This window comes from Oryx dammah, unplaced genomic scaffold (genome assembly GCF_014754425.2).
Source record: "Oryx dammah isolate SB20612 unplaced genomic scaffold, SCBI_Odam_1.1 HiC_scaffold_23, whole genome shotgun sequence".
NCBI classification, from domain to species: domain Eukaryota; kingdom Metazoa; phylum Chordata; class Mammalia; order Artiodactyla; family Bovidae; genus Oryx; species Oryx dammah.
This window is the reverse complement of record NW_024070207.1, coordinates 67,535,878-67,562,911: the sequence shown is the minus strand read 5'-3', so window position 1 is coordinate 67,562,911 and position 27,034 is coordinate 67,535,878. Positions and strand designations below refer to the sequence as shown.

The window sequence follows — 27,034 nt, the reverse complement described above, 5'->3', positions numbered from 1 at the left end:
CTAGGTGATCCAATGGAGAATTTTCCCCAAATGTGCATAAAGAATCATAAAAGATATTCACTGAAGTACTAACTAGCAATTGGGAAAAATTTGAAAACAAAAAATTAGAAATAATTTCACATTTAGGAAATAGATAGTGATTTAATTATATAACTGAATTCTATAGAACAGTGAAACGTAAAACACCGATTATACATTTACTGATATGAATACATTTCAAAATCAAAGTTGAATAAAAAATGTTGCAAAAGGATATCTACAGATAGTACTTTGTATATTTTTAAATGAAAAACAAATACTTTTTGAGCAAAATTAGGTAAAAAAAATAAAAACATGAATGCAAACAGCACATATGCACACAAACTTCAAATAATCACAACCTGAAGTGAAAAAGAAGAGGAAATAGGAATAAGCCAATATTTTATTTAAATGAGATCTGAAGCAAATATTGTAAATTGGTTAAGTGGTACTTTACTAGACATACTTGTTTCTATGGATGTATATTTTATTTTTTTAGTTATGAAATATCATAATGGTTATAATACAGCATATAAATGAAAAGAGGCATTTTCATTTCTGACCTCAATACATTTTATCAATCTTAAGGAGAGAATTATTCTGTCATATAGAAAAATTAAATGTAAAATATGTTTTCTAACAACTGAACTAGGGAAAGGATGTCAAAATCGGCTATGGTATTTAAAAAAACAATGGCTCCTTAAATGGTCAATATCTTTGCGTTTAATTTTGTTTCAAATCATTATAAGACTATTTTATGTATAAAGTTACCTTCTTGACAGTTTCCTAAATTAGACTTTAATTTTAGAACTAACTTCCTAGGAAGTTTGAATATTAACAGTTCAGTACCTTGTATCACTAGTTCATTCACACATGTGTATATAGGTAAAAATAGTTAAAATCCTGTGTGATTTCCGACAGCTTAAAGATGTAGCAAATTATTAAGACAAAAATTAACAAGAAAGATTTAGCTATCATATGGCTATAAACACACATATTCCCTTAAGCACAATATAAACATCCTTACACAGAACACTCAATAAAATGTTCCAGAGACATATCAGCTCAGACCAAATACCAGCAGCATAGTAAATTAGCACTAAAATCACCCTCCCCGATAATTGTAGCTCTTTTTTATTCTCCTTTTAGCCATTATCCATATCTGAGGCACTGACTACTCCAGAGTCCCTCCCCAAAAGACACCACTAGATATTAATTTTGACACAATGCAGTATACTTAGTTATCTGTCTTCCTAGAGGATCCATAATCAGAAATAAGAAGAAAGAAAACTCTTACTGCTGGTCCTTATCATCATCTTCTACTTGATGATTCTCTTATTTTAAAGACTACTACTTAGCTTTGGTGAGCTCTGTTGCTGCTATGGCAGTTTTCCAACTATGAGTTAGTCTCAAAAAATCTTCCTTATGCTTGAAAGAGGTAGAACACCCCCTGGTGGACAAAAGACTAAACTACATTTTCTTGATCTCTAAACATAATGAATTGAATCTGAAAATTTACATATATATATTTATACACACATCTAATACGATATACTACTGTACAGATATATTTTACTGGTACCACCAAGATATCATATAGCACTGGAATAAAATATACACAAAATTTCAGCAAAATAAGAACTACTCTATAATTTCACAATTAAAATGATAAATATTAAACAGACAGGCTTCCGTTATACTTCTATTTAGAAATTTTGTGTCATTTCTATCTTTTAGAGACTCATTCTTTCTATCATAACAGATTCTAGCTCTGTTAATATGCCCCAAAAATACATACAGGCACTACTTTAAACTCACACACAAACACGTAGGACACAAACTTCACTGTAGTGAATTTTTAAATGAATCTTCCTCATGCTCACTTTCTACAGATGACTAGCCAATGGTTGTGTGTATAAGTGAGGGTGGACAGACAAAGGAAGAGGTGACTGAGACAGATGAAGGGAAGGTCCCTAGCTCTAGTTCCCTTCTCCTTTCTATGCATATCTACACTGATGTCCTTAAACCAACAGATGTCTGACTTTAATGCACACAACAACAAACTGGACCAGGGTCTTGACATCATCCCCAGAAATTCTAAATTGTCATGAGTGGAGTCAAGGGAATTGCATTTTTAATATAAGCACCCAAGGTGACACTAAAGCAAATGTCCATCACTCTATGAAACAATGTTTTAGATATGTATAAAGTTATCTGAAGGCCACGTGCAAGACTTTGTCCAAATCTAAAATTCTTTCACGTGAGAGGGAACACATGGTATTCTGGCATATAAGCATTACAGAACTAACATGTGTAAGAAGGAAATACTAGGCTTCTTGAGATAACTTAATAGCCACTGAAGGCAAAGGTATTTTAATCAATGGTGTTTTTAACCTTTTCTGCTTCAGAGCTCAGAAAGAAACAGAAGTTATTTTTAAGTAGTGCTTTTAAAAAACAATGGGCAGAAAAGTGGAGGTATTTTTAGTAAGCACATCAGATTTTCCAATATGGTCATAAACAGCAATTTAAACTCATGTTTTCATTTTCACTTGTATTTACCTCCGCGTTTTTTGAGATTTTCAGTTTTCATTTTACTTCTGCTTCTAAATTCAGGCCCTTTAAAATCATCTTTGTCTTCATTCAGCACTGGCTCTGGTTGTACAATCACTGTACCTAGAATAATTTCATTTAAAAAACCATTACACATATTAAATGTGCAAGTGAAGTACAAGACTCCAGATAAAGCCAACATTGCTGGAACATAGTTTTGTTTCTTTCAAGCTTTCAATATTTATATAAGGACCTCTCAAGAATAAATAAAACAGGGAAATAGTAAAAGGGCCAGGTGTCAACAATCAAATTACTTGTTGGAACATAGTTCATAAAAAATGGTTGGGGGGGGAAGTATTATGAACTGATTTGTAACAGAAATGTGTGAATAAAGTTAAAAAGCTTTAGCCCAGTTCTCAGTTTTTATACTGCCTATCACAAAAGCTTTTCTGACTATGAACATCTACACTAAGTTCCACAGTTTAAAAAATAAAAGGATCAGAAAAGAAAGCTTTAAAGACATCTTATTCTTCTCAAAAGCTAAACCATAAAGGCAGCAAAATATTCTTAAATGTTGTTTTATATTCTGCTATTACTGCTGTACTATTCTGTACCATTTCCTAAATAGTTAAGAAAAAGATTCAGTACCCTGAAAGTCCTTAAAGAGTTTTAAACAAATATTGCCTTAGGTACTTAAGCTCAAGTGCTATAACAATAAATTGCAGAATGAAATCAATTGTTGGTCCCTATAAAATCTTTTAGAAAGAATGTACTCTCTTAGCCATAAAACATGTGAACTGAGGAGAGAGGTTGCTAATTTTTCATTTTAATCTCTCAAGAGCAAATAAAGCAGAGGCATGGTAAAAAGGGAGGTCTCACTTTACCTATATTGCTGGGCTTAGTAATTAGGCATTATTGTTGTTTAGTCACTAACTCGTGTCTGACTCTTGCGAACCCAAGGACTGTAGCCCACCAGGCCCCTCTGTCCATGGGATTTTCCAGGCAAGAATACTGGAGTGAGTTGCCATCTTCTTTTCCAGGCGATCTTCCCGATCCAGGGATTGAACCTACTTCTGCTGCATTGGCAGGCAGATTCTTTATCACTGAGCCACCAGAAAAACCCAACTGGACATTACTGACAAAAATTAAGAAAGTATAACTGTCCCTCAGTATCCATGGGGGATTTGTTCCAGGACCCCTTGGATACTAAAATCCGTGGATGCTCAAGTCCTTTATATAAAATAGCCTATAACCTATGCACATTTTTCTGTATACTTTAAATCATCTCTAGATTACTTACAATACCCAACACCATGTAAACCCTATATAAACGGCTGCCAAATGACAAACTCAAGTTTTGCTTTTTGGAACTCTCCAGAATTTTTTCCCCAGATATTTCTGATCTGAGGTTGGTTGAATCTGCAGAGGCAGAACCCACAGATATGGAGGGTGAACTGTAAAACCTGGTAGTTGTCAGGGGCTGCTTCCCTGAAACACAGGTCTATGTTAGTCAGCAGTGAGGTTTAACTGAGGTTAAATGAATTTCTGAGTCTCTGAAAAAACAGGGGGAAATAGGGCACAAAGGATTGAGTTTTTTTTACAAGCTGGTAAATATAAGTAATATCCACACACACACAAAAAAACCCTTTTTCACAACAACCTTTTCACATATATACTCTCAGAGAAGCCCTGGCATTTGAGAAAAGCTAAAGATTTACAGATAATCCACCCCCAACACACACACACACACACACACACACACACACACACGGAAAAAAAAAGATTTCTTTATGAAGATTCTTCTATAAATGAAAGCAAAGCAGCAGAGTGGAAAGAGCACTCACTAGCTTTGGATTCAGGCAGACCTGGGTTCCAATCTTAGCTTTTCAATTTAAAGCTGAAAAAGTTCCTTGAGCTCTGAATTTGTTCCTTCATACCTTACAGCATTGCTTTGAGAATTAAATGAGTTCATTTTTAAAGAGTCCAGTACTTATACATACTCAGTATTATAACAATAGTGATAATCAACCAAATTTGACCTTATGAAACAGGTCTATTCTGGTTTGGTGGAAGAGAATTACCCTTAGTTCAGGTTAGTAACATCCCATACTAACTTTCTTCCATAATGTCAGTAAAAGAAAGATTGGAACTCCTAGTTCTTAGCTCACCCAGTGGCCATCATAAGGACTTCAAGTAACAACCACTGAGAATATAATAATCCAAAGTGAATCACTACCTATTAAACTCAGACTGCCATGTTAGCTGTTTCTGCCTTAGGCCACCAAAACCATTACATAAAATGATTTTCAAAGCCAAGTAAATGGTAGGCCCATTAATGTTTCTTCTTTCTTCCTCCTCTCATTCATTTATTTTCCTCATTCATTTCTTATCTATTGTAACTCCTAATTTTTCCTAGTAAAGAAATGTATTATCCTCCTACTCATCATTTTTTAAACTTCCATAATCAAAATGTGTCACATAAACATAAGTAGAGACAGAGAATAAAGTAGTAAACATTGCTGTAAATGATCAGTGATAACAGATCTGAAAAATCTAAGAGCCTTGAACATATTCAATAAAGAAACAAATCAAAACTTTTGATTCTGAAACACCATGAAATTACCAAGATCCATGTCATTCTCTCATCATGTAATCACACTGCTCTTAGGCTTGAGCTATGAAAAGTCCAAAATTTTCATTTGGCTTCTCCCCTATCAACCCTGCCCTGGCCCCAATCTAATCAATGCAACTTTTAAGATTAGAAACATAACAGTTGAGAGGAAATGTGACAAGGCATTTTAAAAAAGGATAATTACAAGAAATATATCCAAATCAAATTTAACACGTAACTTCACTTTGAATCTTAGGGAATTTAAGAATGCAGTAAGAATAAATTAAACTTTAAATGTTTTTAAGACTTTTTCAGAGTATTCATTATGTTTTTCGTAAAGCAAGCACATTAAAATTCACTGAACCAAAACTTAACATACTAAACATTTAAACCAACTTCCACATTCAAGTATAATTTGGAAACTAGAAGCCAATGGAAAGAGACAATAAGTTTTCTTTTCAAACCTGACTATATATTCTAGATATTTAACCTCAGGAACACACATTATCATTACCATACTAATACATTTCCAAACCACTGCTACTAAAATGTCAGGTTTGGTCCTTGACACACAGCTTACAATAATCAATTTCTAATTTTATAGTAATGACATTTAAAGATATTTTTCAACTTTAACTTCATATAAAAAATTAATACACTTTACCTTTTGGCAAGCTTTGCATAGTAATATCATTTTCTGAATTTTCATTAGAAGCATCTTCATTTACAGTTTCATCCAAAGGTTTTTCATCATCAGATTCTACATACTTTGTTACAATTGAAGGTTTCCTATAAAAAAATTAAGTCCATTGAATTACACATTTCCGACAATTGAAAAACACCCAAATAACATAAATAACATGTTTAGATTAAGCAGTGGCTCTTAACCAGGGATACATATCAGAATCACCTAGGGAAGCATACATCTCTATACCACATTACAATTTAGAAGGTCTTGAGCAGGACCAGGGCATGCGCATTCTAAAAAAGGTAAAGAGTATTTAGAGGGGAACTCCTATTTAAGAACCACTACTTTAGGCAATAAGTTAATAACAAACAAACTGTGATTATTAAAAGACATTTATTTCCACTAGTTTAAAAAAAAAAGTCCAATAGAATAAACTGCAAATTTCTAATAAAAACTATATTTCATAGTATATTACATATTACATTATGCTTAGAAGTAATTTCAGTCTTTATGTACAATTCACTTTGATAATTTAACACAGATAAGTATTTTAACCACTCTTTGATCTTCTTATAACTTCCTTACAACTATTATGGCTACCATTTCCCATCCTAGACAATTTCATATAACCCTAAAAAACTCATATTGCCTCATGAGACATTTAACATTTCATTTTTCCTTTTCTCCTTTTTTTTAAAGCACATATATTATCTGAAAGGAATTACCTATATACTGCCAGGGCCACTAGTACATAATAAATCCTCCCCTGGGAAAATTTTAGTTAAAATTAAAAGTCAAGTGATAGATACAAGAGGATTCATTATACTACACAGCCCTTTTTAAAATATATATGCTTGAATAAATTAGTTTACTTAGAACAAGAGTGCTTGAAGTTTAGGAAAAAATAGATTATTCTAATAAAAAGGAAATAAAACAACCTGAAAAAGAAAGTAACTTTTTTCCCTCTAGTATCAACCAACCTCTTTGATCGTGAGGATCCTGACGATTTGGATTTTTCTGCAGAGCTAGCTCCCTAAATGCAAGAAATAAGTACAAAAGTGAGTAAAACTCTGAGAAACATCCCTATAATTATTTCCCTATACCAACATCTATAACAGTAGAATGAGACATAATTTATATGCCTAAAACATTTTTCTAAAAGAAACATCAATAACAAATTCTCATTTACTCTCAAGGTTTCCTTGATTCAAGACTATCTCTTTTTGTTAAATTATTACTGTTGAATTTTGAGGAATAGAAAATGATACACTGCTGTACCACGATCTTGGCCTATGCCGACAAACACAAAACAAAGATGTACAGGTAACCAGATCTCAATAGACAGTTTTAAGAATCTAAAAATGTGTCATTTTCTCTATCCTAATCTATGGCACAGAGTACCTTCTACAATTTTCTCAGAGATACTAAATTTACCTCCATTTTGCCAATACAATCAGTATATTTTATTGGATTCAATTTTTCACACTGGATAGAAAGAATCCTAAAACACAGTGTAGGCTGGCGTTATCAGGTGAAGGACCTCAGGATGGGTTCTGATAATAATGCTGAAGAGATTCTGAATATCCATCTCAGAATCATAAGGTTATGCCCATAACAACCTCCTTGAGCACCACTGTTACAATACAATAACATTCAAATACCTGTTAGCTAGGTTCAGTAGTCTGACTTTAGGTGAAGCAAACCACAGCACTAACAAAAACAGTAAACACCATCAAAAAGTGAACAATTACTGAAAATAAAGTTATCATAATAATACTCCGTTATAACAGTAAACTCAAACACATACATATATTAAATAAAAGCAAACTGATGACACCTACTCTAGTTGGTTAGTAGTATGTAATAAATATCTTTTAAATGCTCCAAGTTATTCTTACCTCTTCCCTGCTGTTTTCCATCATATCAGAGTTATGGCCAGACCCACTGACTTTATCTTAAAAGACAAGAAATGAAAACATTATTTATCTCTTTGGTGCATTATCAAACAGAACACCAATACCTACAATTCTGTGAACCCATTTTTCAATCTATGTTGTATGGCAGTACTGGTAACACTTTACTCATGTTAAAATATAAGAGTTTTCTATCAACTATACTCCAGTAAAAATATTTTTAATATATTGCTTTGGTTAAAAAATGTTTTCTGCCTATAATCACCCTTTTGACACACCAATCCCTTTTTAAAAGGTGTTTCTGAAAGGAGCAATATGTAATCAAAACATTTCCTACTGTAACCTTTTAAAGATTTTCTCTTAAAAGAAAATTTAAGTTCCATCTTCTACTAAAAATAAAAACATACTATTAATTAATTGCACTGAGTTGGCCAAAAAGTTCATTCAGGTTTCCCCATAACATCTTCCAGAAAAACCCAAATGAACTTTTTGGCAAACCCAATATATTTCCCTTTATCAGTAAAGACTTTAGTAGACTAAACCTAAAGAAAGCAAAGGAAAGGAAATAATAAAGATTAGAACAGAAATTAGTGAACCAGGGAACAGAAAAACAATAGAGGAAAATCAATGAAATCAAAATAAGTTCTTTAAAAAGATGAGAAAAATTGGAAAAAAAAAAAAACTTAGGCTACATGGACCAAGAAAAAAGGACACAGATGAGAAGTTAAAAGGAGATGTTGCTATTTACCTTAAAGAAATTAAAAGATTATAAATGAATATCATGAACAATTGTATGCCAAAAAATTAGATAACCTAAATGAAATGGACAAATTTTTAAACACACATAAATTACTGAAGTAGACACAAGAATCAATAAACAATGTGAACAGATCTGTAACTGAAAAGACTGAATTAGTAATCAAAAATCTACCCACAAAGAAAAGCAAAGGTCCAGATGGTTTAACCACCAAATTACACCAAACATTCAAAAAAGAAAAAAAGAATTAACTCCATTTTTTTCATAAAGTCTTCTAATAAAAATGGAGGAACTACATCTCAACTCATTCAATGAGACCAGTATCATATCAAATCAGAAAAGATACCATAAAAAGAGAAATCTACAGACCAATACCACTTATGAATACAAATGTGAAAGTCCTTAATAAAATACTAGCAAATTTCAAAAGAATAAGACATGTCTTTCTGCTACAAACTGAGAAAAAAATACTTGCAAAAGATATATCTAATGAAGAATTATTATCTAAAATAAATTTTAAAAACTGAAAACTCAACAATAATAAAATAAATAACATCATTAAAAACAGGCAAAAGATGTGAAGACATTTTACCAAAGAACATATATAAATGACAAATGAGCATATGAAAAGATGCTCCACATCATCATATCTCATTAGAGGATCAGAAATTAAAACAGTAAGATAACACTCTACACCTATTAAAATGGACAAAATACAGAACACTGACAATACTAAATGCTGGTACAAATGTGGAATAACAGGAACTATTCACAGTTGGTAGGAATGGGAAATGATCCACCCACTTTTGGCAATATCTTACAAAATTAACCAAACCCTTACCACATGATCCAGCAATCACATTCCTTGATATTTAACCTAATAAGCTGAAAACAAAGTCCACTCAAAAAACTGCAAACTGATGATGTTTATAAGTATTTTTTATTTATATCAACACCTTCGTAAGTAGCTTTTTCCATAATTGCCAAAATGTGAAAACACCAAGATATTCTTCAAAAGGTGAATTGGATAAACTACCTGTGGTACATCCAGACAATGGAACATTCAGCTTTAAAAAGGAATGAGCTAGTAAGCCATGAAAAGACATGGAGGAACTTTAAATGTATATTACTATGTGAAAAACTAAGATCATGGCATCCAGTCCCATCACTTCATGGAAAATAAATGGGGAAACAGTGGAAACAATGGCTGACTTTATTTTTCTGGGCTCCAAAATCACTGCAGATGGTGACTGCAGCCATGAAATTAAAAGACACTTACTCCTTGGAAGGAAAGTTATGACCAACCTAGACTGCATATTAAAAAGCAGAGAAATTACTTTGCCAACAAACGTCCGTCTAGTCAAGGTTATGGTTTTTCCAGTGGTCATGTATGGATGTGAGAGTTGGACTGTGAAGAAAGCTGAGTGCCAAAGAACTGATGCTTTAGAACTGTGGTGTTGGAGAAGACTCTTTCTTGAGAGTCCCTTGGACTGAAAGGAGAGCCAACCAGTCCATTCTAAAGGACATCAGTCCTAGATGTTCATTGGAAGGACTGATGTTGAAGCTGAGACTCCAATACTTTGGCCACCTGATGCGAAGAGCTGACTCACTTGAAAAGACTCTGATGCTGGGAAAGATTGAGGGCAGGAGGAGAAGGGGAAGACAGAGGATGAGATGGTTGGATGGTATCATCGACTCGATGGACATGGGTTTGGGTGGACTCCAGGAGTTGGTGATAGACAGAGAGGCCTGGTGTGCTGTGGTTCATGGGGTCACAAAGAGTTGGACATGACTGAGTGACTGAACTGAACTGACTGATGTGAAAAAAGCCAATCTCAAAAAGTTAAATTCTGTATGAGTCCAACTACATGACATTTGGGAAAAGACAAAACTATGGAGACAGTAAAAAGATCAATGGTTGCCAAGGATTTGGGGGACGGGGAGAATAGAAAAATGGAACAGAGGATTTTTAGTGTCGCTGAAGTTGAGATAGGAGGGAAGGTGGCAAGGAACAACCATTTAAAAGAACGACATTGCCATTGAGGATACAACAAAAACTGGTAAGAACCATCCAGGCCCAAGATGGTAGAAAACTTGACTTCCAGTAGACCTTGAGTCTCATTATACACTCATTGTAATATATTAGCATGCTACATGACACACCTACAGGCATCTCAAGAGTTCTTAGGCTAACCATAAAAAGCCAAAAAGTGATGATGGCTCAATTCCTAGAAATCCCCGCCCTGCACCAAAATAGTTGGAATAATATTGTTAGTCTATGAAATTACCAAGCCCATAAAAACAAACCACCCTCACACCCCAGAGCCTTTCAACTTCTGTGATGGACCACACTCTAATGGAGTGTGTTATCTCCCAGGGCCGCTCTCACCTTCTGAGATAGACAGCATTCTGCCTATGGAATGTGTATCTCTCTCAATAAACCTGCTTTCACTTAACTACAGTTCACTCTTGAATTCTTTCCTGTGCAAAGCCAAGGACCCTCACTTGGCAGCTCATCCCAGCTCACTTGGCAACTTACCTAAGACCTGGGATGTGACCATCCTCTCGTATCACATTTTCCTGCAACATCTTTACAAAGTAGCAGAAGAAGGTGGTCTTCTCTCTCTCCTCACTTTTCCTTTGATTTTTAAAAACATCACACACTAAGTTCTGGGGGCAGAGCCCTCTTGCCTGCCTGCTTGTACCCTTCACAAACATCCTATATTAACAAATGTAGTTCTTGTCTATCACTTTGCCTCTTGCTGAATTCCATCTGTGTTGAGACATAAAAAAAATTGAGTTTCATTGAGTTCTGACACCAGGTGTGTGGTTTCAGGTTGGGAGGTTCAAGTTCTCTCCTAAGTCAGAGATTGTAGGTCCAAGTTCCAACTGAGGCATCACTGGGTTTGAGTCCCATCTGAGGTGGGAACGGTTTCAAGTCCCAATCTGGGGTATACAGTTTCACAGCTAAACTAACCTGTATGATACTATAATGATACATAGATATCATCATACATCTGTCAAAATCCCTACACCAAAAGTGAAACCTAATCAAACTATGGGTTTGGATGATAATGACTGTCACTGTAGATTCATCAACTGTAACAAATGTATAATTGTGGTACAGGAAGTTCACACTGGGGGAGGCTGTGCATGTGTGGGGATGCATAATAGGAAATTTCTGTACATTCTACTCAATTTTTCTGTGCACCTAAAACTGCTCTAAAAAATATAATTTATTTTTAAAAACTTAACAAACGGAACTTCCTCAACTACCTACAAAAAATCCCATGGATGGAGGAGCCTGGTAGGCTGCAGTCCATGGGGTGGCTAAGAGTCGAACACGACTGAGCGACTTCACTTTCACTTTTCACTTTCATGCATTGGAGAAGGAAATGGCAACCCACTCCAGCGTTCTTGTCTGGAGAATCCCAGGGACAGGGGAGCCTGGTGGGCTGCCGTCGATGGGGTCGCACAGAGTTGGACACGACTGAAGTGACTTAGCAGCAGCAGCAGCAGTAGCAATATCATACTTAATGGTAAAAGACTGAATGCACTCCACCTAAGGGCAGAATGAGAGGAGGAAATCCTCTCTTGACACTTCCATTCAACACTGTAATGGAGATTCCAGCCAGAACAAGTAATCACGAATTAAAGAAATAAAAGGCAAGAAGACTGAAAAGGAAGAGGTAGAACTATTTGTCTTTGGAGACAATATATCTTGCATATAGAAGTCCTAAGGAATCCACTAAAAAATAGCAGAACTAATAAAAGAGTTCAGAAAGGTTGAAGGATATGAGAAAGATAAAAGTCAATTACATTCCTATATACTTGCGAAGAATGATCTGAAAATAAAATTAAGAAAACAATCCATTTATAATAGCATCAAAAAGAATAAAATGCTTAGGAAAAAACTTAAAGAAGTTTAAAACTTATACTCTGAAAACTACAAAACATCATTGAAATAAATTAAAGATTTAAATCAATGGCAAAAACAATGCATGTTCATTAAATAGAAAACAACATTAAGATAGCAATACTCCCCAAATGAATCTACAATTTTAAAAAAGGCAATCCATGTCAGAATCCCACTGGCTTCTTTGTAGAAACTGATAAGCTAATTCTAAAATTCATGTACAATTAAAATGAACCCAGGATAGTCAAAACAAAATAGGAAGACTCACACTTAGAGATTTTAAAACTTAGTGTAAAACAACTATAGTCAGTATAGTGTGGTACTGGCAAAAGGACAGACATAAGAATCAGCTGAAACGATCTGAAAGTTCAGAAATAAACCCCTATGTCTCTGGTCAAATGATTTTCAACAGGATGCTGCTGCTGCTGCTGCTGCTGCTAAGTCGCTTCAGTCGTGTCCGACTCTGTGCGACCCCATAGACGGCAGCCCACAGGATGGTACAACCATTTAATAGGGAGAAAATAGTCTTTTCAACAAATGGCACTGGAACAACTATGTATTCACATTCAAAAACTAATTAAGTTAGAGACCTATCTTACACCACATACAAAAATTAACTCTAAAGTTATCAAAGAGCTAAACATAAGAGCTAAAACTAAAAAAAACTCTTAGAAAACAACATTGAGGTAAATCTTTCTGACCCCAGATTTAGAAATAGATTCTTAGACATGACACCATAAGTATAAGCAACAAAAACAAAAATAGATTCAGTGGACATTATAAAAACTAAAAGCATTTGTGCTTCAAAGGAAATCATTAAGAAAATTAAAGAAACATACATCTACACAACCGAATGCTATCCAGTCTTAAAAGGGAAGACAATTTTGATCCATGCTATAACACTGACTATAACTTTGAAGGCAATATGCCAAGTTAAATAAGACAGACATAAAAGAACAAATACTGTAGATTCCACATATGTGAGGTTCCTAAAGTAGTCATATTCATAGAGACAGAATGTACAATAGTGGCCAACAGGGACTAGGGGTAAAGGGGATTTGGAAGTTAGTGACTTTAAAGGGTACAGAGTTTCAGTTGGAGAAGATGAAAAAGTTCTGGAGATGGATGGTAGTGATTCACACACACACAGCAATGTGAATGTACTTAATGCCAAAGAATTGTATATTAAAAATTAGTTGAAAGAGTAAACTTTACATTATATATATTTTATCTTAATAGAAATCTAGAAGATATAAAGAATCCTTATAAGTCAATGATAAAAAAGACAAAATACCCAATTAAAACTGAGCAAAGGATCTAAGTAGATAATTCTCCAAGGAATATATACAAACTACCAATAAGTATATGAAGAGATACTCAATGTCCTTAGCCATCAAGCAAAATGAAAACTAAAATCATAATAAGACTCAAGTTCACATGTACTAGGTTGACTAAAATTAATATCAAAAATCAGATAACAACCACTGTTGGCATGGATGCAGAGAAATCAGAATCCTCATACACTGTTGGGTAGAACATGCAATGGTGTAGCCACTTTGGGCAACAGTTTGATATTTCCTCAAAGGATTTAACAGAGTTACTATATACCTCAGCAATTCTACCCCTATGTATATAACCAAGAGAAATGAAAACATATGGCCACACACAAACCTGTTCACAAATGTTCATATTAGCATTATTCATAATAGCAAAGGTAGAAACAAGATTGCCCATCAACAAAAAAACCAATGTAATATATCTATATATAACAATGTTATTTGGTCATAAAAAGAAATGAAATACTAATATATACTACAACATAAATATACCTTTAACACTTTATACTAAATGAAAGAAGCCAGTCACAAAGTACCACATGTAATAGAATGACATTTATAAGAAAGTCTAAAACAGGGAAAACCATAAGAAAGTAGATTAGTGGTTGCTTAAGGCTGCTCATAGAAGGTGATAACTAAAGAATACGGGGTTTCTTTTTCAGGTAATAATAATATAAAATTTTCTGTCATGATGGCTGCATATATCTGTGAACATATTACAAACTACTGAACTGTACACTGTAAACTCATGATTTTTATCTCAATAATGGTGTTAAAATTTTTATTAGTCACTGGGGAAATGAAAATTAGAACCACACTGAATTATAACTAGGTCTCTATCAGAAGGTCTAATTTCTACTGAATTATAACTAGGTCTCTATCAGAAGGTCTAATTTCTTTTTTAATTTTTTTTAAACAATGGTAAGATCAAATGCTGGAGAGAATACAGAAAAATGGATCATTCTTAAATTGCTGTGAGACTACAAACCAGCACAGCCACTCTGGAAAACCGTTTAGGAGTGTTTTTTTACAAAAATACAACCATCATAATGACCCACCAAATACACCTGACCATTTATCCCAGAGGAATGAAATTTTCACTGACACAAAAACCTGTACACAAATGTTTATTGGCACCCTCATTTGTAATAGCCCAAATCTGGGATTATCCAAGATGTCCTTTAACAGGTAAATGGTTAAACCAACTGTAGTATATCCATACCATAGAACACTACCTTGCAATAAAAAGGAGAGAACTATTGACACATGCAATGACCTGGGTGAATCCCAAGGAAATCATGCTAAGTGAAAAAACACAATCCCAAAATGTCTAATCCCAAACTATATGATTCCATTTATGCTGGTGCTGCTAAGTTGCTTCAGTTGTGTTCGACTGTATGCAACCCCATAGACAGCAGCCCACCAGACTCCCCCGTCCCTGGGATTCTCCAGGCAAGAACAGTGGAGTGGGTTGCCATTTCCTTCTCCAATGCATGAAAGTGAAAAGTGAAAGTGAAGTTGCTCAGTCATGTTCAATTCCTAGCCACCCCATGGAATGCAGCCTACCAGGCTCCTCTGTCCATGGGATTTTCCAGGCAAGAGTACCGGAGTGGGGTGCCATCGCCTTCTCCGGATTCCATTTATAGAACATGTTAAAAATGAAAAAAATTTTAGAAATGGAGGATAAATTAGTGATTTCCAGGTATTAGGCACAGGTAGAAATATGGGTAGAGAGCTGAACATGATAACAAAAGGGCAAGATGAGAAATCTGCATGTTGACTGTGGTGATGCAAACATGAACCAACTCATGTTTGTAATAAACTGTGTAGAACTTAACACAAATACAAAGTACAATAAAACTGAGGAAAACTGAGTCATATTGGTAGATATCAGTAACATGGTTAACTGATAATATACTTCTGTAAAACACTGATATTGTTTGAGAAACTGGGCAAAGTACAAAAGAGCTGTGCATATATTACAACTGCATGTGAATCTACATCTATCTCAGTAAAAATATCACCTTAGGAAAAAAAACTTAGAAAGTAAAGGCGGGGGGGACTTTCTCAACTTGATAGAATATTTACAAAAATCTTATACAGGAACCATCATACTTAATGGTGAAATAGTTCAATGCTTCCCCACTGATATCAGAAATACCAAGAGGATGTCTATTATCATTCTTCAACATAATAACAGAAAATATAGAAAGTCCTACCCAGGATAATGAGACAAGAATAGGAATTAAAAGCCATACGATGGAAAGTAAGAAATAAACATGGCCCTATTTGCAGACAACCAGATTAGGTAGAAAATTTCAATAAATCTGAAAGATGAAAAAGAAGCTACCTAGAGCACATTCACAAAATACAAGGTCAACATAAAAAACGTAACTGAATTATTGCAATGAACAATTAGAAATTGAGATTTAAAAGCCAGGGAATTTAAAATAGCACCCCCAAAATGAAGTAATTTGGTAAAAATGTAACGAATTTGTATATGGCTAACAACAAAAGTCACTATAACAAAAACTATAAAACACTGGGCCAACTGAGAGTTTCTATCAGCACTTTTTTCTCTACTGTTAAGCATTCCTAAGGTCCACACTGTATGATTATACAGTAGAAGTGAGAAATAGATTTAAGGGACTAGATCTGATAGACAGAGTGCCTGATGAACTATGGACGGAGGTTCGTGACATTGTACAGGAGACAGGGATCAAGACCATCCCCATGGAAAAGAAACACAAAAAAGCAAAATGGCTGTCTGGGGAGGCCTTACAAATAGCTGTGAAAAGAAGAAAAGCAAAAAGCAAAGGAGAAAAGGAAAGATATAAGCATCTGAATGCAGAGTTCCAAAGAATAGCAAGAAGAGGTAAGAAAGCCTTCTTCAGGGATCAATGCAAAGAAATAGAGGAAAACAATACAATGGGAAAGACTAGAGATCTCTTCAAGAAAATGAGAGATACCAAGGGAACATTTCATGCAAAGATGGGCTCTATAAAGGACAGAAATGGTATGGACCTAACAGAAGCAGAAGATATTAAGAAGAGGTGGCAAGAATACACAGAAGAACTGTACAAAAAGAATCTTCACAACCAAAATAATCATGATTGTGTGATCACTCACTGAGAGCCAGACATCCTGGAATATGAAGTTAAGTGGGCCTTAGAAAGCATCACTGTGAACAAAGATAGTGGAGGTGATAGAATTCCAGTTGAGCTATTTCAAATCCTGAAAGATGATGCTGTGAAAATGCTGCACTCAATATGTCAACAAATTTGGAAAACTGAGCAGTGGCCACAGGACTGGAAAAGGTCAGTTTTCATTCCAATCCCTAAGAAAGGCAATGCCAAAAAATGCTCAAACTACTGCACATTTGCACTCATCTCACACGCTAGTAAAGTAATGCTCAAAATTCTCCAATCCAGCCTTCAGCAATATGTGAACCATGAACTTCCTGATGTTCAAGCCGGTTTTAGAAAAGGCAGAGGAACCAGAGATCAAATTGCCAACATCCGCTGAATCATGGAAAAAGCAAGAGAGTTCCAGAAAAACATCTATTTCTGCTTTACTGACTATGCCAAAGCCTTTGACTGTGTGGATCACAATAAACTGCAGAAAATTCTTCAAGAGATGGGAATACCAGACCACCTGACTTCCCTCTTGAGAAACCTATATGCAGGTCAGGAAGCAAAAGTTAGAACTGGACATGCAAAAACAGACTGTTTCCAAATAGGAAAAGGAGTACGTCCAGGCTGTATATTGTCACCCTGCTTATTTAACTTCTATGCAGAGTACATCATGAGAAATGCTGGACTGGAAGAAACACAAGCTGGAATCAAGATTGCCGGGAGAAATATCAATCACCTCAGATATGCAGATGACACCACCCTTATGGCAGAAAGTGAAGAGGAACTAAAGAGCCTCTTGATGAAAGTGAAAGAGGAGAGTGAAAAAGTTGAATTAAAGCTCAACATTCAGAAAACGAAGATCATGGCATCAGGTCCCATCACTTCATGGGAAATAGATGGGGAAACAGTGGAAACAGTGTCAGACTTTATTTTTGGGGGCTCCAAAATTACTGCAGATGGTGACTGTAGCCATGAAATTAAAAGACACTTACTCCTTGGAAGAAAAGTTATGACCAACCTAGGTAGCATATTCAAAAGCAGAGACATTACTTTGCCAACAAAAGTCCGTCTAGTCAAGGCTATGGTTTTTCTAGTAGTCATGTATGGATGTGAGAGTTGGGCTGTGAAGAAAGCTGAGCACCAAAGAATTGATGCTTTTGAACTGTGGTGTTGGAGAAGACTCTTGAGAGTCCTTTGGACTGCAAAGAGATCCACCCAGTCCATTCTAAAAGAGATCAGTCCTGGGTGTTCTTTGGAAGGAATGATGCTAAAGCTGAAACTCCAGCACTTTGGCCACCTCATGTGAAGAGGTGACTCATTGGGAAAAACTCTGATGTTGGGAAGGATTGGGGGCAGGAGGAGAAGGGGACGACCAAGGATGAGATGGTTGGATGGCATCATCGACTCAATGGACGTGAGTTTGAGTGAACTCCGAGAGTTGGTGATGGACAGGGAGGCCTGGCGTGCTGCAATTCATGGGGTCCAAAGAGTCGGACACGACTAAGCGACTGAACTGAAGCATTCCTATCCTTTACATGTGTTTCATAACTATACAAATTAATTGTGGAAAGGATCTGAAGAGCATGTGTTCTATTCACTTTTTATTTTTCAATGTTTTCTATTCTCCGATTGGATAATTTCTGTTAGAATATCATCAACTTCACTGACACTACTACAGCTATCTCTATTCTCCTGTTAAGTACAATCATTTGTTATTCAGAAATTACATTTTTCAATTCTAGAATTTCAAGTTGTTCCTTTTTCACATTTTCTATGTTTGTACTGAGATTTTCTATCTGTCCACTCTTCACAAATGTATTTGCTTTATTCAGTTCACTTCAGTCACTCAGTCGTGTCCAACTCTTTGCGACCCCATGAATTGCAGCACGTCAGGCCTATTTGCTTCATTATACTAAAGCAAATTAGTGTCTTTGTTAATAAGGTTGCAATAGCTGCTTTAATACTCGTTTGCTAATTTCAAAATTTAAGACATTTGGATTGTCTCTATTGATTGCCTTTCCTTTTCAGCATGGGTCACAGTTTCCTCTTTGTATCTAATCCAGTATTTCACATTGGATACTGGACATATTTTAAGATATAGTGAAAACACTGCATGCCGTTCTAGTTGATGATTCTGTTAATAGCAGATAGTTAATTCAGCTGAAATCAAACCCCAAAATATTAATATATACCCTCTGGTGTAGGCAGCTGAAAACTTTATTCTGTTCTTTTAGCCCTAACTGGCTTGCACTTATAATACAACCAGATATGGTAAGAATTTTTGCAGGTCCTGGAGCTCCCAAGCTGTAGCTCTCTTCTAAGTGGGATGTCCTTCTCCATTTTACAAAACCTACTGGGATCTCTGCAATTCCGTTATGCCTCATCAAGAATGCAGATTTCTATCCAATTCTTTCATTTTGACATAAAATTGACAATGTATTCTTTTTAGGTGAACAACATAGTGATCCAATATTTTATATGTTACAAAATGATCACGACTACAGGCCAGTTACCATCTGTCACCATATAAAATTATTGTAATATTGTTGAGTATAATTCTTTAATGTTTGACAGAATTCACCTATGAAGCAATCTGGTCTTTGACTTTTGTGTGTTGGAAGCTTTTTCACTACCGATTGAATTTTATTAGTAATCAGTCAGATTTTGCATTTCTCCATGATTCATTCTTAAAAGATTGTATGTTTCTAGGAATTAATCCATTTCTTTGATGTTCTCCACTGTTGGCATGGTGGGTGCTCAGTCGCTAAGTCATGTCTGACTCTTTGTGACTGCATGGACAATACCCCTCCAGGCTCCTCTGCCCATGGAATTTTCCAGGCAAGAATACTGGAATGGGTTGCCATTTCCTTCTCTAGGGGATCTTCCCAACCCAGGAATTGAACCCATGTCTCCTACATTGGCAGGTGAATTCTTTACCACTGAGCCACCAGGGAAGCCCCCATTGTTGGCACAGTAGTATGTTATGATTCCTTGCACTGGTGTGATACAAGTTGATAAATCTCCTCTTTTATTTCTCATTTTATTTACTTGGGCCCTCTCTCTTTTTATCAAGATGGATCTCACTAAAAGTTTTTCAATTTTGTTCATATTTTTTTAAAAAATTCATTCATAAGTTTCACTGATCTTTTCTAGTATTTTTTTTCACTCTCTATTTCATTTATTTCTGCCCTGATCTCTATGGTTTATGTCTTTCTAGTAACCTAGAGTTTGGTTTGTTCTTCTTCTGGTTCCTTTATAAAGGAGAAAAGCATGTCCTCCAAAGGAAATCTATAAATTGGACTTGCTCAAAATTTGAAACTTTTACTCTGCGAAAGACCCTGACAAGAGGAAGAAGACAAGCTAGAAGTTTCATTATTTCCAGTCTGACCTTTATTATTAACTTCCTTTTACTAAGTTTGCACTTGTTTTGTTCCTCTTTTTATAGCTCCTTTAAGTATAAAGTTGTTGTTTTTTTTTAATTTGAGAATTTTCTTGTTTTGTGAGGTAGGCCTGTTTCACTATGATCGTCCCTCTGAGAACCGCTTTTGCTGCATCGCATAGATATTAGAGGGCTTTCCAGGTGGCACTAGTGGTAAAGAACCCACCTGCCAATGCAGGAGATGTAAGAGATGTGGGTTCGATCCCTGAGTGGAGAAGACCCCTTGGAGAAGGGCACGGCAACCCACTCCAGTATCCTTGCCTGGAGAATCCCAGGGACAGAGGAGCCTAGCAGACTAGTCCATGGGGTTATAAAGAGTCGGTCATAGATATTAGAAAGTTGTGTTACCATTTTCATGTCTCTCAAAGTATTTTTGAATTTCGTCATTATTTCTTCCCTGATGCACTGGTTTTGTAGCATTTTATTTACTACTTCAGCTTTCTTTTTTTGTTTCTTTTTGCATGGAATATATTTTTCCATCCCTTTAATATCAGTCTGTCTTTAGATTGGAAGTGAGTCTCTTGTAGGCAGCATATAAATGGGTCTTGTTTTTCTATTCATTCAGTCATCTCTATTTTGATTAAAGCATTTAGTAAATTTTCATTTAAAGTGGTTATTGCTAACTATGTACCTATTGCAATATTGTTAATTATTTTCTACTTGTTTTTATAGTTCTTCTCTGTTCCTTTCTTCTGTTGCAGTCTGATGGCTTTCTTTATGTTTGGGCTCCTTTCTCTCTTTATTTTTTGTTTATCTATAGCAGGTTTTGGGTTTGCAGTTACTATCAGGTTGAAACCCACAAACAATGATTTAATATAGGCTGACAGCTGCTTGAGGAGTGAGTGAGTGACATCACTCAGTCGTGTCTGACTCTTTGCGACCCCATGGACTATAGCCTACCAGGCTCCTCTGTCCATGGGATTTTCCAGGCAAGAATACTGGAGTGGGTTGCCATTTCCTTCTCCATTTCCTTCTCCAGAGAATCTTCCCGACCCAGGGATTGAACCCAGGTCTTCTGCATTGTAGGCAGACACTTTACCATCTGAGCTACCAGGTTAGTAAAGTTCATATATATTCTAAAGTACATTTTTACTACCCCTCCCAATTTTTTTTTCTGACATTATTTTACAACTTTATACTTTATGCATTTCTTAACTACTTATTTTACTTATAGTTGATTTTTTGTCTTTTAACCTTCCTACTAGCTTTATATGTGGCTGATTCACTGTCATTACTTTATATTTACCTTTACCACTGAGATTTTTTTCATATATTTTCTTATTTCTAGCTAAGAGGTGGCAAACAATATACAGAAGAACTATACAAAAAAGGTCTTAATGATCTGGATAACCACAAAGGGGTGGTCACTCACCTAGTGCCACACATCCTGGAGTGTGAAGTCAAGTGGGCCTTAGGAAGAATTACTACAAACAAAGTTAGCATAGGTGATGGAATTCCAGCATATTTCATATCATAAAAGATGATGCAGTTAAAGTGCTGCACTCAAAATGCCAGCAAATTTGGAAAACTGAACAATGGACACAGGACTGGAAAAGGTCAGTTCCAAGGCCAAAAAATATTCCAACTACCATACAACTGCACTCATTTCACATGCTAGTAAGGTTATGCTCAAAATTCTTCAAGTTAGGCTTCAGCTGTATGTGAATTGAGAAGCTGGGTTTAGAAAAGGCAGAGGAAACAGAGACTGAACTGCCAACATTTGTTGGATCATAGAAAAAGGAAGAGAATTCCAGAAAAACATCTACTTCTGCTTCATTGACTATGCTAAAGCCTTTGACTGTGTCGATCACAACAAACTCTGGAAAATTCTTAAAGAGATGGGAATATCAAGACCATCTTACCTATCTCCTGAGAAACCTACATGTACATCAAGAAGTGGCAGTAAGAACTGGACATAGAAAAATGAACTGGTTCAAAACTGGGAAAGGAGTGTGACAAAGCTGTATATTGTCACTCCACTTATTTAACTTCTATGCAGAGTACATCATGAGAAATACCAGGCTGGATAAATCACAAGCTGAAATCAAGACTGTCAGAAGAAATATCAACATCCTCAGATATGCAGATAATACCACACTAATGGCAGAAAATGAAGAGGAATTAAAGAGCCTCTTGATGGAAGTGAGAGAGAAGAGTGAAAAAGCTGGCTTGAAACTCAACATTCAAAAAACTAAGATCATGGCATCTCTCCTATTACGTCATGGCAAACTGAACGGGTAAAAGTGGAAACAGTGACAGATTTTATTTTCTTGGGCTCTAAAATCACTGCTGACAGTAACTCCAGCCACAAAATTAAAAGTTGCTTGCTCCTTGGAAGGAAAGTTATGACAAATTTAGACTGCATATTAAAAAGCTGAGACAAGAAAATGGCTATTGATTAATCTATCAGAATAGTTGCAGAGAGAAATAAAAAGGACGTAAAATAACAGAGAACCTATAAATAAAGCCACAACTAGCTGCTCGGAGTTGTTAAACAACTTAGCATGTGAAAAAGTCGGAAATGAGGCGCTGGGGAAGGAGCCGGCATTGGCAGTGGCCTGGGGTATAGACAAACACTCCAAGATTTTAGTTCCTCAGAGATCGGCAGCAGAGGAGGTGGAGGAGGAGGTGAAGATATGGCCAGTGCACACCAAGTTTCTTTGGCAAGGAAAGTCAGTGATGTGGTCAACACAGGAGGAGGGGCTCGGTCAGCGTGTTCGGAAGGCTGGAATGGCTCACCTACCCATCGCCAGGCGTGGGAGAAACCAGGTGTCCGCCACTCAGGGCCCATGTGAAGAAGTGCCTTCTAATGGTGAGAGACCAGAGGGAGAGGAAGAGAGACAGAGAGAGAGAGGGAGAGAGGATGGCTTCGAATTTATTTATATTGGAAATGTATAAACATCCATTCTTTAAAAGGCAACACGTTTAATTAACGATGAGAGAGCAGTTAGGGGCAGAAAGCTAGTAAAATTGTGTGATAAATTAAAAAAATAATAATAAAATAAAATAAAAAGCTGAGACATTACCTTGCTGAGAAAGGTCCATTCAGCCAAAGCTACGGTTTTTCCAGTAGTCATGTATGGATGTGAGAGTTGGACCATAAAGAAGGCTGAGCACCAAAGAATTGATGCTGTGGAACTGTGATGTTGTAGAAGACTTTTAGAGTCCCTTGGACTGCAAGGAGATCAAACCAGTCAATCCTAAAGGAAATCAACCCTGAATATTCATTGGAAGGACTGATGCTGAAGCTGAAGCTCCAATACTTTGGCCACCAGATGAGAAGACTTGACTCACTGGAAAAGACCCTGATGCTGGGAAAGACTGAAGGCAAAAGGAAAAAGAGGTGGCAAAGGGTGAGATGTTTAGACATCAATGGACATGAGTTTGCGCAAACTCTGGGAGACAGTGGAAAACAGGGAAGCCTGGCATGCTGCAGTCCATGGGTCGCAAATAGTCGGACACTACTTATTGACACATAGACTGAACAACAACAAGCTATTGCTTTTGCTTTTCTACCTTGAGAAGACCCTTGAACATTTCTTGTAAGCCATTTAATGGTGTTAAACTCCTTTAGTTTTGTGCTTCTCTGGGAAACTCTATCTTTCCTTCAATTCTGAATGATAAACTCACCAGGTAGAGTATCCTTGGTTGGAAGTTTTTTACATTCAGTACTTTAAATGTATAATGCCACTCCATTCTGGCTTGCAGAGCCTCTGTTGAAAAATTAGCAAGTAATCTTATGGGGTTTTCCTTGTATATGATTAGCTGTTTTTGTCCTGCTGTCTATAAAATTGTCTTCATCTTTGGCCATTTTACATACATGTCTTGGTGTGGATCTCTGTGGGTTCATTTTTTGGGGGACTCTGTGCTTCCTGTACCTAGATGTCTGTTTCATTTTCCAGATTAGAGAAGTTTTCAACATTTCTTTAAGTAAGTCTCTGTCCTCTTCTCTCCCTCTTTTCTCCATCTGCAATCCCCCTACCCCTACTATGAGAATGTTAGTACTCCTGATGTCATAGAGTTCCCTTAAACTCTCATTTTTAAAAATGCTTTTTTCCTATTCTGATTGGGTGGTTTCCACTATTCTCTGTTCCAGATGGCTGATGTGTCCTACTACATCATCTAATTTGCTATCAATTTCCTCTATTTGTCATTTCAGTTATTGTGTTCTTCAGTACTAATTGGTTCTTTCTTATATTTTTGAACTCTTTGTTGAAGTTCTCACTATATTCCTCCATTCTTCTCCCTAGTTTAGAAAGCTTTATGACAATTTCTTTCAATTATTTATCAGATAAATTACTTATCTCCATTTTGTTAAGATTTTTTCTAAAGTATTATCTTGCTCTTTCATTTGGAACATACTCTTCTGTCCCCATTCTGTTTGACTTTGTGTTTCATGCTACACATCTGGCAAAACAAGTACCTCTTGGTCTTGAAGGCATAATCTCTGCTAAGAGCATCTCCTGTGTAGTCTGAATGTGTCAGGCAGTTTTGGCAGGTCAGCTGAGCCTAATATATCATCAGCCAGGGGGATTCTAGGGAACTGCACACTTGGGCTGCCCTGGCACTATGGCTATACCTTGTGTGGGCCAGGAGCATGCTCAAGTGCCTTCGCAGGCCAACTAGAGAACCTGGACTACATTCTACTCATCTCATCAAGGTGATGGTGGTGGTTTAGTCACTAAGTCATGTCCGACTCTTGTGATATCATGGATTGTAGCCTGCCAGCCTCCTCTGTCTATGGGATTCTCCAGGGAAGAATACTGAAGTAGGTAGCCATTTCCTTCTCCAGAAGATCTTCCTGACCCAGGAATTGAACCCAGGTCTCCTGCATTACAGGCATATTCTTTACCGATTGAGCTATGAGGGAAGACCTCATCAAGGTGACAGGAGAACACAAAAGATGGTGCTCTCTAGCAACTTCAACACTGAAGAGACTTCCAGCAGTTCTCTGCCCATTTAGCAGACACTCTAGGTAGGGATAGTAAGAGGATTTCCTTCATGCATAGTCTAGGTCCCTCTTAAACCACTGTTTTTATCTCTGTGCCCCAGAGCAGCCGAGTGTGCACAAAGGCCCCTTAGTGATCCCTCTCCACTGCTGTATACCACATTGAAGTGGGGTTCTCATCAGTACTGTGTCTCTCTCTACCAATCTCTATGTGGTACTTGTACTGTTTGTTGTGCAGAAGCTGTTTAATCACACCTCAGTTCTTCTGTACAAGGAACTGCTCTTTACATAGCTGTAAATTCAGTGTGTCTGTCAGGGAGCCTGGTGGGCTGCCGTCGATGGGGTTGCACAGAGTCAGACATGACTGAAGCAACTTAGCAGCAGCAGCAGTGGGTGAAGGTGAGATCATGGTATTCCTATACCGCCACCTTGGACCAAATGCTGAGTTTTATGCTGGTTAAACCTTAGTCACAAAGAGGCTATCAAAATTAATAGGGCTGCAAGCTCACACAGCGTATCCAGAAGAAGATGGCTATCCAAGTCTGAAATTCCACTGCTGCAGCTAACTGGCACCTTTCCTAAAGAAAAAGGCTTAACAGTTGGGAATTGAGCAAAGAATACTTCTTTCTTCCATATGTTGACTCTATTCCAGTGTGTGTCTGGTTTGTGTCACTAATCAGTTCCTTCATCATTGTTTTCAGTATTTTGGCCAGAATTTATAATTGGTATCTGTGGGAGATAATCTGCTTATCCAAAAAGAGCTACTCTGCCACTACTAGAAGCAAAATTCCCCCAACTAACTAACTACTGAATTTAGAACTGTGACAATATAATTTCAGTCTAAAGACAGAACTTTAAATAAGTATTTAACACTAGTTAGGTTTCTTTATTGTGATAATTTAGCATGCAAAGTTGAAACTGTGGACACAATGAAGACTAAGTAATTGAGTACACAAACTGAGGATAATGGGAACCACCTTTCTCTCTGTTGCAGTAAGAAGTTAAAATATGAAAAGAGGAAGATCAGAATGATGTCTACAGTCCAAAGTAAAACTAAAAGTATCAATATCAACACATGAAAATGCATCACATATATTGGCTTTCCCTGCTAAAGAGCCTGGAAGCGAAGACGTCCTAACAGCAATGAGCACATCATACACCCAGATATTGCTTTCTAAATAGTATACCCCACTAAAAGGAATCAGAACTTCTTAGAGAAATAACTGATTCCAGGGCTGGGGAACAGACAGTGCAAAGTAAACAATGAACATCTTGTGAGGGCAGAAAGTAAGGAAAGTGCTCAAGGTTGACGAAGACTTATGAAAAGGTCTATAAGAGCCATACAAAAGGGGTTCCCACTAGCCAATATTGGTATAATTTGAACATTAAAATAATGACAGTAAGAAAATGTTCATGGAAAAAGAAAAAATGCTAGCATACACTAATATGAACAAATAAATAGGGAGCATAGAAATGTAAACATCTCCCTTACAGAAAAGATAGAAGTAATGATAGGACATCACCATTTTGAACCATCATACTAACATACCATTGAGCCAAGAATCATAAATGGATGTGGTGACAGGCAGAATTTCTAGGAATGGCCCCCAAGATTTCATGCCCCCTAATCACCAGAAAGTAATGCTCAAAATTCTCCAAGCCAGGCTTCAACAATACGTGAACCCTGAAATTCCTGATGTTCAAATTGGTTTTAGAAAAGGCA

At 36.4% G+C, this 27,034-nt stretch overlaps 1 protein-coding gene across 7 annotated transcripts in view; it reads right to left on the bottom strand.

Annotated features, from left to right (window-relative positions):
* The window catches only part of ATRX (ATRX chromatin remodeler), a 293,493-nt gene that overhangs the window by 186,161 nt on the left and 80,298 nt on the right, over window positions 1–27,034 (bottom strand). For 5 of the 7 annotated variants that reach the window (XM_040265641.1, XM_040265643.1, XM_040265644.1 and 2 more), the window contains 3 exons: window positions 7,766–7,821; window positions 6,848–6,900; window positions 5,844–5,968 (listed from right to left, as the gene is read on the bottom strand). In XM_040265641.1, coding sequence (XP_040121575.1) covers window positions 5,844–5,968; window positions 6,848–6,900; window positions 7,766–7,821 — 234 coding nt within the window. Of the gene's footprint in view, window positions 1–2,577; window positions 2,692–5,843; window positions 5,969–6,847; window positions 6,901–7,765; window positions 7,822–27,034 lie in introns of all 7 variants that reach the window. The other 2 variants (XM_040265642.1, XM_040265640.1) reach the window with 1 other exon arrangement.